The following is a 14519-nucleotide window of genomic DNA, read 5'->3' as shown; positions in this document are numbered from 1 at the left end:
CCTACTCTTATTCATCCATATCAATATGGATTTGTGCATGGCAGGAATATTTTGCATAATATTCTTAATGTTCAAATTGGAGTGGATTATGCCAAGGCAAAGAAGCAAGAGATTGTGATGGTGCAGCTGGATCTTGAAAAAGCTTTTGATCATGTCAGCTGGTCTTTCCTTTCTCAGTTAATGACAACCATGGGCTTTGGTCCCAAAATGGCTAATTTGGTGCATTTACTTGGCTCCAGCTCTATCACGCGGATTATGCTCAATGGAGGACTTTTGGATGGTATTTCTCTCACCCGTTCTCTCCGGCAGGGCTGTCCTCTTAGCCCTCTTTTCTTTGCCATTGCCACTCATCCTATGTTATCTCGCCTAGATGCTATGGCATCGCATGGTGAAGTGGTTGGTTTGCATCTCCCTCATGGCAAGCAATTGGTTGCTCATGTTGGGGTAAAGGCGTTATGCCCACCCTTATAGTGTGTACAAGCCCATAAGTTATAGTACATAGTACACTTAGTACTTTTAATGTACTAAGTGCACTATGTGTACTAGTGCAATATACATGTGTGATAGGGGAGTCACACACTCATATCATTATGAGTTGACTTATCCCCACAACTCTCTCCCTCTCTCTCTCTCTCCCTTGTTCTTCTCTGTGTATGTCTCCCACACATGAATTAACCTAACCCTAATTCCTGTTTCTCCCACACAACTGGTATCAGAGCCATCAACTGGAGCCATGGTCATTCTGCTGGTCGTACCCTGTGCTGGTTGTACCTTGTGACTGCTATCAACTGGCTTAAGCAGTGCTGCTCTCCCAGGCGCAGGTGGAGAAGAAGGCGAATGCAGGGCTGTCAGCGCTGGGCAGCATACGTCAATACAACAGCAGGCGGGCGTCAACAGCGCTAATAGTGCAAGGCAGCGTTAAAGGCGAGGCACCTGGCCACAAGGGAAGACACGGAGGCGAACAGGCGAAGGCAGCATAGTGGGCACCCAAATTGCTTGCGCAGATGCTGTAGCGCTGCTACTCGGCGAAGGCGAGAACCTACCATAAGGCAGCAATACGTAAGCGTTGGGTAGCTGGCTGCTAAGCGTGAGCGAATCAGTCGTGGGCTGGCGAGCGTTAGCCATTGAAGGAGGCGAGCGGTGAACAGCAGCGAGCGAACACAGGCGAACACGCTTGCAGTCGTGCGCGTGTAATGCTTCCAGTTTTGAGTCCAACGCGGCCAGCCAAAATTCATCGCCATGCGTCAGGCTTCAGCGCCAATTGGGAGTTGCAGGCAACACGCAATTGGGCGTCAGACGGCTTGTGCTGCTGGGCGTAGAGGAGTTTGTCACCCAGCCGTCCCTACCTGCACAGTTGCAGAAGCATCAGCATCGGCATCAATAGCAGCACCAAATTCATCAACTTTTTTTTTCCTGCAACAAAATTCACAAATTACAAGGTATTTTCCTCAATTTTTTTTTGGGATTTGCAATTGAGCAAGTACAATCAACAATTGAGCAGATACAGGTGTCGAATTGCTCAATTTTTGAGCAAAATTGGCAAAATTGGGTGACATTGGTCACAATCAGGATCAATTTGCAAGAAATTGGTCACAATCAGGATCAATTTGCAGGAAATTGGATGTCGAAATTTGGGGCTTTTGATGTAATTGTGCAATTAAGCACTCATACATGCTGTATGATGTGAAAAATCGCACATTTGGGCAAAATTGCAGCAAATTGCAGTGCAAATCAAGGGGCTTTTGTGCCGATTGGATTGATTTGCATGCAGGCAATCGCATTTGACGCTGTGGATAATGTGCTGATGCCTTACAAGCACTCAATGTGCCTGTAAATCAAGGGGCTTTCATGTATTGGATGTATATGTGGCCAGGGGGAAGCATCGTGAACACTTTGGATGCCATCATGTGCGTCAATGTACCATGTATGATCAGCAAAGTCAAGGGGCTTTTGCCCAATTTCTGTTCGGGGCTGTTGTATGCAGTGTACAGGACTGTAAAAGTCTGATTTTCACTCATTTGGACAGCCAGGAGAGCATTTATTGCTATTGTACCTGCTGGTACAGATTTGGCACAGCTTTGTGCAAGTTTTGGCATGGCTGTACACTGTTTTGAGTGACCAAAAGGTTCAATTTCAGCTGCTGTACTTGCCGGTACAGGTTTGGTACATCATTGGTGAGCACTTGGTACTGCTGTACAGTACTTTGGAAGGGCAACAGAGCACATTTAAGGTGCTGTCCAAAATCTGCAGCAACCAGATTTTGGTGATTTCATCACATAAAGTGGGAGAAAAGTTGCATTTGTGCTTCCGCAATGGGAGATAAAGCTTGGGAGAACAACTGTGAGCACTTTGTGTGCTTTTGGTGCAGTGTTTGCACATTTTTGCAGGGAGTCAGGCATTGACAGGTTGCATATTGCTATGGCAACCACCACAGGTGAGAGCTCTTCATTGCTTCACATCAAGAAGCTTGAAGGCTCGCATAATTATGATATTTGGCAAACCCAGTGCTACAATGTGTTGCTCCAGAAAAAGCAGCACAAGCCTATCAAAGAAAGGGGTGTAATGCCCGCTTCTCTTACTGCTGAAGAGTGGGAAGATATGGATGAGCTGGCAAGATCTACTATCATGTTGTCTGTGTCAGACTCATTACTTTTCAGCATTCGTGAAGAGAAGACAGCTTGGGGAATGTGGCAGAGATTGCAGGACTTGTATGCCCAACAAAGTGCCTCAAGCAAAGTGTATTGGTTGAAGAAACGTCATAGGTCTTCAGATGAAGGAAGGGGCGTCTATGACAGCCCATCTAAATGAGTTTAATGGTATTGTCAGCCAGGTCATTAATCAAAAGTTGGCAATGGACGATGAGTTCAAAGCCACTTTTCTGTTATGCACTTTGCCAGAGAGTTGGGACACATTCAGGACAGCCACTAGCAATTCGAATGCTATGCTGTCATATGCAGATGTTGAGGGTGCTCTTCTTCAAGAAGAGATGAACAGGAAAAACAACTCTGTTGGAAAGTCCAATGCAATGAATGCACGTGGGAGATCCCAGCAAAGGGGAAAAAGCCAAGAACGGGGAAGGAGCAAGTCTCGCTCCAAAAAGGATTTGGAATGCCATTATTGTGGCAAGAAAGGACACATTAAAAAGCAATGCTACAAATGGAAAAATGATCAAAAGGAAAAGGGAAAAGGCAAAGACAAAGAGAAAGATGAAGCCAAAGATGTAAAGCCAAAGGGCAAAAGTGGAGTCAAGATTGAAGAAATCAATGTGTCACATGCAGGTGGCAGTGAGGATGAGGTCCTATTTACGTCTTCACTTGATGCCCATTCACTTCTTACAGGTGGTCATGGTATGCACTCATGGATCATTGATTCAGGTGCCTCCTTTCATGTCACAGGTTGCAGAGACTTGTTTGTTAGGTATACTGCTGGCAATGAAGGAGTGGTTTATTTGGGTGATAACCATGCATGCAAGATTCTTGGCAGAGGTGATGTGAGGCTTGTGTTTTCAGATGGCTCGCAGCTTATGCTCCATGATGTCAGGCATGTGCCTGAGATCAAGAAGAATCTGCTTTCTACTGGACAGCTTGATGATGCTGATTATGTTACCACATTTGGTCGTGGAAAGTGGAAGATTAGTAAGGGCTCACTGGTTGTTGCCAGAGGCTCTAAGGTGGACACTCTTTACTTTATGCATGCAGGTGTTTGTCACCATGCTAATGTAAATGCAACCGAGCTGCCGGAAATCTCTATGTGGCATAGCCGGTTGGGACACATGAGTGTCAAAGGAATGGAGCAATTGTCTCGTTTGGGTTACTTGCCTTCTCTAAAGTTTTCAAGTTTTCAGTTTTGTGAGCATTGTATATATGGTAGGCAACTACAGTGCCCCCACAAGAAAGCTCTTGGACAGAAAGATGCTCAGTTAGAGCTTGTGCATACAGATGTATGTGAGATGCCTCAGCTTTCTTTGGGAGGGGCAAAATACTTTGTGTCTTTTATAGATGATGCCACACGCAAGGTGTGGGTTTATCCTCTTCGTTTGAAGAGTGATACATTCTCAGTGTTTGAGAAGTTTGTTGCTCTTGTTGAGAATCAAACTGGCAAAACACTGAAAGCTTTGCGTTCCGACAATGGTGGAGAGTACATGTCCAAACAGTTTCAGGACTTTTCTGATGCTAAAGGCATCAAGAGGGAGCTCTCTACTCCTTATGATCCTCCACAAAACGGGACAGCAGAGAGGATGAACAGGACCATACAGGAGAAGGTCCGTTCTATGTTGTCACATGCTGCGTTACCTCATGGTTTTTGGGCTGAAGCTGTTATGACAGCCGTTCACCTTATAAACAGGTCACCTAACACGAGGCTTGGTGGGAAAGTGCCAGAGGAAGTATGGACAGGGAAGCCTCCGTCATACAAGCACTTGAGAGTGTTTGGTTGCGTTGCGTACGTGCACATACGCAGGGAAATGCGCACCAAACTTGATCCTAAGTCTCACAAATGCATATTCCTAGGATATGGTGACAGAGGTGAAATGGGGTATAGACTTTGGGATCCCATGAATAGAAAGATCATACGCAGCAATGATGTCATTTTTTATGAAACATGCATGTATAAGGAGCCTGCAAGGCAACAGGAGCCTGGCAGCGTCATCTTTGATGATGATGGACATCATGGACAACAACCAAGGGCTGTAAATCAGCCATTACAGCAGGAAAACCAGCCCTTAAATGGTGCTGAAAATGGTCCAAATGGACAGCCAGAGATGGCAGAAGATATCCCTATGGATATACCACAGTTAGAAGAAATACCAGGCATGATATTTCAGCCTTATGGCATGGAACAGGAGCCACCAATGGGTGATATGCAGGCTGGACAGCAACCTGCAAATGATGGTCATTGGGTACGGAGGTCCACTAGACCCTCCAAAGCCCCTGACAGGTTTGTTCCAGGGGTTGACTACTTGATGCTCACTGACTGTGGGGAGCCCTCATGTTATAAGGAGGCTTTACAGAGGGCAGACAAGGCTCTTTGGGAGCGTGCCATGAAGTCAGAGATGGATTCTCTGCACAAAAATGGAACTTGGAAGTTGGTGCATTTGCCTGCAGGCAAGAAGGTTTTGCCATGCAAGTGGGTATACAGGCTCAAAGTTGCACCAGATGCTAAGCCAAGATACAAAGCCAGGTTAGTGGCTAAGGGCTTCAAGCAGGAATATGGTGTGGACTTTGATGAGATCTTCTCTCCAGTGGTCAAAATGACCACACTTAGAGCTGTGTTAGCTTTGGTTGCGCATGATGATCTGGACTTGATTCAGATGGATGTGAAGACTGCTTTTCTTCACGGTGATCTCCATGAGGAGATATATATGCAGCAGCCAGAGGGTTATGCAGTGAGTGGAAAGGAGAAGCTTGTATGCAAGCTGAAAAAGAGTCTTTATGGGCTCAAACAGGCACCAAGGGAATGGTATCATAAATTTGATACATTCATGAAATCCCAGAAATTCAGGAGAAGTGACATAGATCACTGCTTGTACACCAAGAAAGCTTTGGATGACAGTCTATTGATCCTCATCTTGTATGTTGATGATATGTTGATTGCCGGGAAATCTCGTAAGGAGATGGATACCTTGAAGCAGAGGCTGCATCAAACCTTTGATATGAAGGATTTGGGTGATGCAAATCACATCTTGGGTATGCGGATACTTCGGGACAGAAATCAGCATGTGTTGTATTTGTCTCAGAAGGAATACATTGGCAAAGTCTTGCAGAGGTTCAATATGGACGGGGGGAAGAAGACTAGTACTCCTTTGCCTCCATATGTGAAACTCAGTGCTATGGACAGCCCACAGTCAGATAGAGACAGGGCTGATATGGCCAAGATTCCGTATGCTTCAGCTTGTGGCAGTCTCATGTATGCCATGGTTGCTACTAGGCCGGACATTGCATTTGCAGTGGGAGTGGTTTCTAGATACATGGCCAACCCTGGCAAGAAGCATTGGGAAGCAGTGAAAGGTGTCATGAGATACCTGAAGGGCACACAGGATTTGTGCATTTGCTTTGGCAAACAGGATGCATTAGTGCATGGTTACACGGATTCGGATTATGCCGGTCATCCAGATAACCGGAAGTCTACTACCGGTTATGTCTTTACATTCACAGGAGGTGCTGTGTCATGGATATCCAGGATGCAGAAGTGCACAGCCTTATCTACTACAGAGGCCGAGTATATTGCAGCCACAGAGGCTTGCAAGGAGGCATTATGGCTATCTCGGTTAGTGGTTGATTTGGGCTATACAGGGGATATTCCATTGTTGCATTGTGACAGTCAGAGTGCCATTCAGTTGGCAAAGAACCCTGTTTTTCATGCAAAGACGAAGCATGTGGATGTGAAGTATCACTTCATCAGAGAGGTGATAGAGAACAAGCAAATTCAGCTTGTTAAGATTCATACGGATGACAACCCGGCTAATCTGTTGACAAAGAGTTTGCCTCCGGAGCGGTTTGCTCATTGCAGACACTTGATGGGCATTGGATGAGGCCAGTTTCAGCCTTGATATGGCCTTGTATATTATCATGTACATGCTGATTTTTCTTTTCCTTTACTTAAGGGCACTTTGCCTTTAAGTGGGAGGTTGTTGGGGTAAAGGCGTTATGCCCACCCTTATAGTGTGTACAAGCCCATAAGTTATAGTACATAGTACACTTAGTACTTTTAATGTACTAAGTGCACTATGTGTACTAGTGCAATATACATGTGTGATAGGGGAGTCACACACTCATATCATTATGAGTTGACTTATCCCCACAACTCTCTCTCTCTCTCTCTCTCTCTCCCTTGTTCTTCTCTGTGTATGTCTCCCACACATGAATTAACCTAACCCTAATTCCTGTTTCTCCCACACAGCTCAAGCCCTTGCGGATGACACTTTTATGTTTCTCAGGGCCGAAAAAGCCAATATAGATCGAGCAATGGAAGCTTGGAATAATTTTGCATTGGCTTCTGGGCTGAAAATAAATTCAACAAAATCAGTCCTCATTGTATGCACGGAATTTGATCTTGAGGCATTAGGGTGGCAAGGCCGTGTGGTGCATACAGGAGACATTGTTCATCATCTTGGGTATCCGGTGGATGTGGATGTGGACCCCCAAGCGCTTCTTGCTTGGATTTCTGCTCGGATCTCGGATAAATTTGTGTATTGGAAAGCTCAAGGGTGGCCTATGCACGTGAGGGTTAAGGTAGCTCAGGTTATTATGCTTAGCATGATTTCCTATTTTTTGCCTTTGCTACCTTGGACGCACAAATCTCTTCTCCGTTTGGTTGCTCCCATTCGGTTTATGCTATGGAAGAGGCAAGGAAATATTATGGGTCAAACATGGATAGCTTGGAATCACATTACGACGCCCAAAAGAATGGGTGGGGCTGCTTTACTGGATGTCCGCTTGCATATGGTGGCGCGTAGGTGGACGCTTTTTCAGGATATGTGTCAGGAGCAACCTTGGGTATTCATGGCTCATGACTTGATTGAGTTGGAGGGATTGTCACATGGACGGACACGTGTGCAGGCTTCATGGTGGGACATTGGCTCATCCTGTCCGTATTTGCTCACATTTTATCGCATATTCTCCTTTCTTGGCATGAAGTTCTACTATTGACTCGATGGGATCCTGGTCATGAAAGACTACTTTTGAACTCTTTGCAGTTCGAAACATTTGTGGAGTCGCGTGTCATTGTTTGGCCAGACAGAGATGCTTCACGCATACGACTCAACCGCATGGTCAGGTTAGGCTTGGTTAGAATCCGAGATGCTGTGATACCTGGTCGTGACAGACCATATTCGTTTCGTCGTATTCGGCAGCACTTTAAGGTTCCTCGGACATTTCAACCACTATGGGTTGACATCATGCATGCAATTGAGCCTTTTACTCCATTGCCTCGGCCATCTGCAGGTCAACCTTGGCTTGATTGGGCACTATGTAAATCTGGTGACTTGATATCACTTTCAGCTAACCAGGTCTATCATAAGCTCGTATCAGAGAAAGATTGGGTTTCAGCCAAGGCCAATAAGGTGTGGGGATTGCACAAGTCTAAATCATGGTGGCAGAAAACTCTTATGCGTGGTTGGTAGTCTAAACTCCCTTACCAAGGTAAGGTTTTCATTTGGAGGATGTTGGTGGGAGGGTTACATACACGGGATCAGCTCAGCCGTCGTAAAATTACATTGGCCTCTTGCTTCTTCTGCACGACATGCACTAAAACAGTTATGTATCTGTTCATGAGTTGTCCAGTGGCCCGTCAGATTTGATCTTTTGTCCCTCGCGTTTCGGAGGCAGTAGAGAGGTCTACTGTTTCGGCTCATCAGTGGATATTTGGGATTTGTCCTCAAGTCATTACTTCGGACAGTCACCTTGTGATATTCCATTTCCTTAGATGGACAGGACTTTGGCATATTTGGACTACACGGAATGGGTTCATCTTTGATTCCTTGTCTGGAATACATGGGCACATTCTACGTATCCGCAGTTTGCTATTTTGGCAGTTTTCTTCTCTTCTCTCAGCTCAGCTACTGGATGCAGATGTTATTTCGTTATGGTCTACGGCGGCTCAGCTGGCTCATCTTTGATGCTTTTATCTAGGATGCTTATTTGGCTAGGAGGCTTTCTTATTAGTGTACACGTTTGCATGGTCATGATCCTTTAGAGGATCTTTTGTGGGGGGTTTTTTTGGGGCCATAGGTTCTGTGTGAGCCATGTGGCTGATGTACATTTTTACATATAATATAAAACACCATTTCACGAAAAAAAAAACAAAAAAAGAGAGAGATGAAGCCAAAAATACTGCAATGAATACAATCCCGAGCAAGACACCTAATAGGCTCATAAGTGAAGGATACAAAAGAGGACAAGTGTGTCAACACATGAACCACACACAACCAATGAACATGTGAATGAGAGAGGCCAGCCCACCTATATATAAGTATTGGGCTAGCCAACCGGAGCTGGCCAATTGATCATCAAGGGCCTGGTCGATTGGAGCTAGCCAATTTGTCATCAAGGACCCGACCTAGAAAAAAGCTTTAAAAAATAAGGGAAAAATAGGGGCGGCCAGCCCACAATCAAGGACCATAAAAAAGGAACAAATATGGGTTAAATATGGGTAGTATACAGGGATGAAATGCTAACACCCCCTCTCAGCACCAGATGCTGAACAAACTCCAAGAAGCCGAAGATAAGGAGCCAAGAAAGCCTGAGAACCGGCTTGGTGAACAAATCTGTTGCATTCTCTACTGAAGTACAATATATATATATATATATATATATATATATATATATCAACCCACAAGACTATATAACTATCAACTCCATTATGCATAGTATGGACTTGATACTACGACATCCCCACTAACGTCATCAATGCCCAATAGTGGGTGTAGAACTCTATATCAAGATATGCTCTCTCTCTCTCTCTCTCTCTCTCACACACACACATAAGAGCATATATTCCACAAGAACCCATTCACAAACATAGTGATACTAGAACCCAAACACGATACTCCCGCAATACTCCAAACACAAATCTCCCGCAAGAACCCATTCACAAACATAGTGATACTAGATCTCAATGTGTTTCGTACGAGCACGAAACCCAAGATTCTTGGCAATGGCGATGCAACTTTGATTGTCACACCAAAGAAGAGTAGATCACATACGAGGAAAGCCAAGTTCTCCCAATAATCTCCGCAACCGAGTCCCCTCACATGCAGCATAGCAAGTTGCTCGATACTCTACCTCTGTAGAGGAAAGCGCCACGGTAGGCCTGCTTTTTATTGCTCCATGAAATGGCATGGGCAAGGCACCTTTTGAGATGATTTCCACCAATACTCTGTACAAAAGATGAAATTTTTGCATGAATATGTAAGAGATTTGAACAATGCCTTTGCCAAAGTGCGGACAGCCATTGAGAAGCCTCAAGAAAGGCACAAAAAGCCAGCTAACAAGCATAGAAGGAAGTTGGACTTTGTAGTTGGCGATTGGGTCAGCTGAAATTCGGTAAAGCCACGCTCTTGAAGAGGCTTGGTGAGGAGAGAAGCACTCCCAAGCCTTCCGATAGATACTATGGGCCATTCAAAGTGATCAAGAGGATCAATGAAGTGGCATACAAGCTTGCATTGCCAAATCTTTTGAAGATTCGTAATGCATTTAATGTTAGCCTCCTATGCAAATATGTGGGGCTCGTGTGCCCACGGAGCCAGTGATGGAGGATCTACCAGAGGTGGAACAGTTGCAAGAGATATTGCAGCCTACGCAAGTTGTCTTCCACAAGAAAAAAAGGTTGCCAAGAGGCCAATTACAACAGAGATACTTTGTTAAATTCCGCAACCATCCCGCCATGGATGCAAAATGGTTCAATAAGCAGTCTCTAAGGGAGTATCAACAGCTTTTGGACAACTACCTCACTTAAAAAATTAAGTTGGGAAACGTGGATAGAAGTGGAAGTTAATCATACTTGCATGATGAAAGTAGTAAAAAAGTGATTAAGCTAATGACAAGATAATGACTCTAAGAGAGTATCAACAGCTTTTGGACAGCTGCCTCAATTCAAAAATTAAGTTCGGAATTCAAAAATTAAGTTCGGAGCCCACTAACATGTATAGAAGTGGATTAAGTTAATCATACTTGCATAATGAAAGTAGTAAAAAAGTGATTAAGCTAATGACAAGATAATGACACAACAGGTTAGATTCAACACACTCATTTGCATTAGATTGGGTGTCTTTAAATAGGTTGGAGTACATCCATTAGCACCTTGCTTTGCTTAATCTATTGCCTAATCTAGCCCTAATACGGCTTCCCTTGAGTGCAACTTCCACCTCCCTTGATTCAAGGCTCATTTAATTTGTTTAAGCACCCATGACCCACTAGCCCACTTGTTCTAGTAGCCTTCTTTTGATGCTATCTTAGGCTGATTCTTACCCACATACATCATGGCTTCTAACCCATTTGGCCCATCTAGTCATGTGACATTTAATTTGACACCCTTTACATAATTTCCTAAGGTTACATGCTCCCCCTTAATGCCCAAATGGTTGCACCCTTCATCACTTGTTTTCCAACAACCTCAAGGCTTTTCAGTTGCAGCCAATCCTTTAGAGAGGGGGGAGCTGTCACCATTTGGCTCCCTAAGCATGATTAGTTGTGATGTAAGTACATCATTAATTCCAAAAGCTCTTCTTTGGGACATTATGAATACTAGTGTGACTAGCCGTTGTGTCTATCTATAGACAGTATGACTGGTATTGCTTCACTCTACTAGAGTCACAATCGTACACTTACGTGCAACAGCAGCAGTACAGGCCTGGACAGCAAGAAGGGGTCATGGATTGGGCGAACCGCAGTTAAAACAGCCCCATCATGCTTCCGTACAGCTTGATGCTGAAGCACCAGCCCAAAACGATCATAAATGTGTTTTCCAAAGAGTGTCAACCCCGTTTCTTGCCTTTTTCTACCATCCATGCATGGTGGTGCCAAGGTTAGAGGTTGTCCACCTCTCTTTTATAAATGGTCCAACTCTTTTATTATTAGTCCATCTTTCTTTTATAAAGAGTGTCAACCCCGTTTCTTGCCTTTTTCTACCACCCATGCATGGCGGTGCCAAGGTTAGAGGTTGTACACCTCTTTTATAAATGGCCCACCTCTTTTATTATTAGTCCACCTAGCATATACACATCAGAAATAAAACCTTCTAAACATCCAAAATGGGCCTAGGATAATACTTACCACTTCCAAAATGCATTACAAAAATCATGTTGGGCCCAAACAAGGTCATGCACACACACCAAGAGGGTTCCAGGTGTTCCTGTCCTCGTGGACATTCACAGGCTAAAAATTCAACCAATGTCCATGCTGGAAAACAGGGCCACATGTGCATGTCATGTGCCAAACAAACATATTTTATGTATTATGCACCATTATATTGGCCTAAACACCCATCTCCCTAGCTTGTACTCCATAATGCTGGGTTAGACATGATTCCCAAAGTGTATCTCACCGAAACCCAATCAAGTCCATGTGATGAGATCAGACACGGGCACCAATCCCAAATGTGTCTCACGTCATATCCTTATGAGTCTGATACAAACCGATAACTGCCGGGATTAAGTCCAAAGCTAGCGACAAGGACCAGTGCAATCTCTCATGTACATAAGTCTTTTGTCTCTTCATTCTGTTGTTTAATTGATTCTTACTAAAATAAGTTGACCGCTTCGGCAAGATGCTGTAACAGTATCAAGTGCCTTTGTATCAGTTGGTAGCAAGCCCCTCCCATCAAAAGGTGGGCAGGGGCTTGGACAAGGGAGAACCCTCCATCCAAAACTCACAGGCAGCCAAGATGAGCTAGCAAGCCTGGGCAAGCATGATAGTCAGTCCCCAAGTAGTGCCATCTCCTTGTTTTGCCTCTACTTTCCCCAAGCTGTGCCCATGTTGCATGAGAATATCTTCCTCTTCTTGATGATGATGTAATGCTTCCATAGAGATACTAAACAAACATATCCAAAGACAGAAGGACAAATACATAAATAAGCTATGACCATTCGAACTTGATTAAATTGTGACCTAGCTACAAGCAAAGAGTTACCCGAGGTTGAGGGTGTGACGGACCAGCTTTCAAGGTTCTCTGTATATCTATTATGTGTCAAAGAAAACCATAAAGTATCCCAAAATGCTTGGTTTCTTCATACAATGTCTAGCCATAGCCATACTGAATCCGACAATTCAAAGCATCCAATACTGAAGCTTTGAAACGAAAAAGGATACAACAGAGTGACATGGAGAGAGCTCCTGACAAGAGCGAGTAGTAGTTGAAAGAGTCCTTTTCAGCTTCATTGGGTAGAACGTCCTCCTTCTGCAAGAACTTGTCCACTTGTTTCAATATCATTGAAGAAGGGGACACCTGCTGTTTCTTATTCTTACTCCCTGAAGCTTCGTTTACCCTACTTTCTGAGTTGAAAACAAACCCACATGACCGGGCACCATAAGCTATGACAACTAGCTGGTTCAGGTTGTTCAGCAGAAGAATAGAGTTCATGAACAAAACCACCTGCATTGAAAAGTTCTTCCAAAATTAGGGCTCCTAACTCGAAAGCTTCAAAGTTTCTAATGGGATGAAATGAGCAAACTTCCTTGCTGCATCACAATGTTGAGGTTTCATAAGATTAGGGCTTTGTAAGCGTAAAAGCTTCGTGTGCCTAGGGTTTCAAAGCCTGTTTAATAGCCTTCAGGTTCAAAAACCTCTAGGGGTTCATGGGCTTTGGAATTTCACAAGCTGCCTAGGGTTTCTAAACCTTTCAAAAACTTTAGGGTTTCAAGAGCTTTAAAAACCCAAAACTTATGTAACCCTGAAGGGTTTGCATACTTTTAAAGTTTTACAAGCTTCATACGCCTAGGGTTTCAAAACCTGTGGAATTACTAACTAGCATAGTTTCAGAACTTTTAAGGAACTTCAGGGTTTCATCAGCTGTAGAGTTAAGCCTAACCTTCAGGGCTTCATGAGCTTAAATACCTTTGGGGTTCAAATGTCTTCAACCCTAAACCCTGGGTTTCATAAGCTTTAGGGTTTCAAGAACCATACAAAGAAAACTTACATTCTGCATGAACTGATTGAAGGTGAGACCTGCAGAGCCAGTGCTGTTATTAGCAGCGCTTCTCCTTCCCCAGAAGTATGGATTGATATCAAGCAGCACCACCACTTGGCTCACATCATCTGTATTCAAAAGGGAAACAGATTTGAAAGAGAAGTGCAGCTTCATGGGATTGCACCAGTTTCAGAAACTCGTACCTTGACTTTTCTGGCTAGATGCTGCCATCTTCTTAAGCAAAGTCTACCGCCACGCAGAGCGCAGCCGATGTATGATGAACATACAGGACCACAAGCCTCGGACCTTGCTAAGCACTGCGAGTATGTGATGTTGCAATGCGTCCACTAGGGGTGTACAGCTGAGCTAGCAGTGGCCACCATGGTAGTGTGACCATTGTAGTGTGGACAGAATATCCCTCCAAGATTTTCACTTTTACGTTTTCTGAATTTCAAGAAATCCTTGGTCTCGGCTTCATATTGTTTTTTTTTTTAGTGCATGGTTGGGCAATGTTGAGTCTAACTAATCCGAAGAAACAAACTGTTATACTTGTCATCCTAGTTCTCTTTTTTTTTTTTAAGGATCACTGTCCACACAAAAGTTGCTTTAGTTCTCTATTTTTTTTTTTAAGGATCACTGTCCACACAAATAATTGCTTGCATAGCTCCTTGAATGCACATGTGATTTCTGTATTGTTATTAATGGTCTTGATACATTGTGTCCTTAATTCAACTCCTCCATGAACTATTGACGAATTATGTGGCCTTCTCCTTGCTGAGTTTGTACGAGGAGGGACACATTGTAGCCATAATGTATCAATTCCTTAGCATATGTTAAAATACCCATTGTTTTCGTTTCCAAGAGTTGGTGAGCCTATATTCCATCCAACAATGTGTCA

The 14519-nt window shown here is 43.9% G+C and overlaps 1 protein-coding gene across 3 annotated transcripts in view; it reads right to left on the bottom strand.

The window, feature by feature from the left end:
• Positions 1 to 14067, bottom strand: part of LOC147641159 (basal transcription factor complex subunit-like protein) — a 63218-nt gene extending 49151 nt beyond the window's left edge. Inside the window, exons 1-4 of one of the 3 annotated variants that reach the window (XM_086818777.1) lie at positions 13825 to 14067; positions 13631 to 13749; positions 12804 to 12891; positions 12625 to 12671 (exon numbers count right to left, since the gene is read on the bottom strand). In XM_086818777.1, coding sequence (XP_086674903.1) covers positions 12625 to 12671; positions 12804 to 12891; positions 13631 to 13749; positions 13825 to 13852 — 282 coding nt within the window. In that variant the 5' untranslated portion in view covers positions 13853 to 14067. Of the gene's footprint in view, positions 1 to 12624; positions 12672 to 12803; positions 13087 to 13630; positions 13750 to 13824 lie in introns of all 3 variants that reach the window. The other 2 variants (XM_086818768.1, XM_086818784.1) reach the window with 2 other exon arrangements.
• Positions 14068 to 14519: the final 452 nt, after the last annotated feature.

This window comes from Cibotium barometz, chromosome 2, assembly GCF_041138505.1.
Source record: "Cibotium barometz isolate CiBa-2024 chromosome 2, ASM4113850v1, whole genome shotgun sequence".
NCBI lineage: Eukaryota > Viridiplantae > Streptophyta > Polypodiopsida > Cyatheales > Cibotiaceae > Cibotium > Cibotium barometz.
Note: the sequence above shows the minus strand (reverse complement) of the source record. Positions and strands in the feature narration are given on the sequence as shown.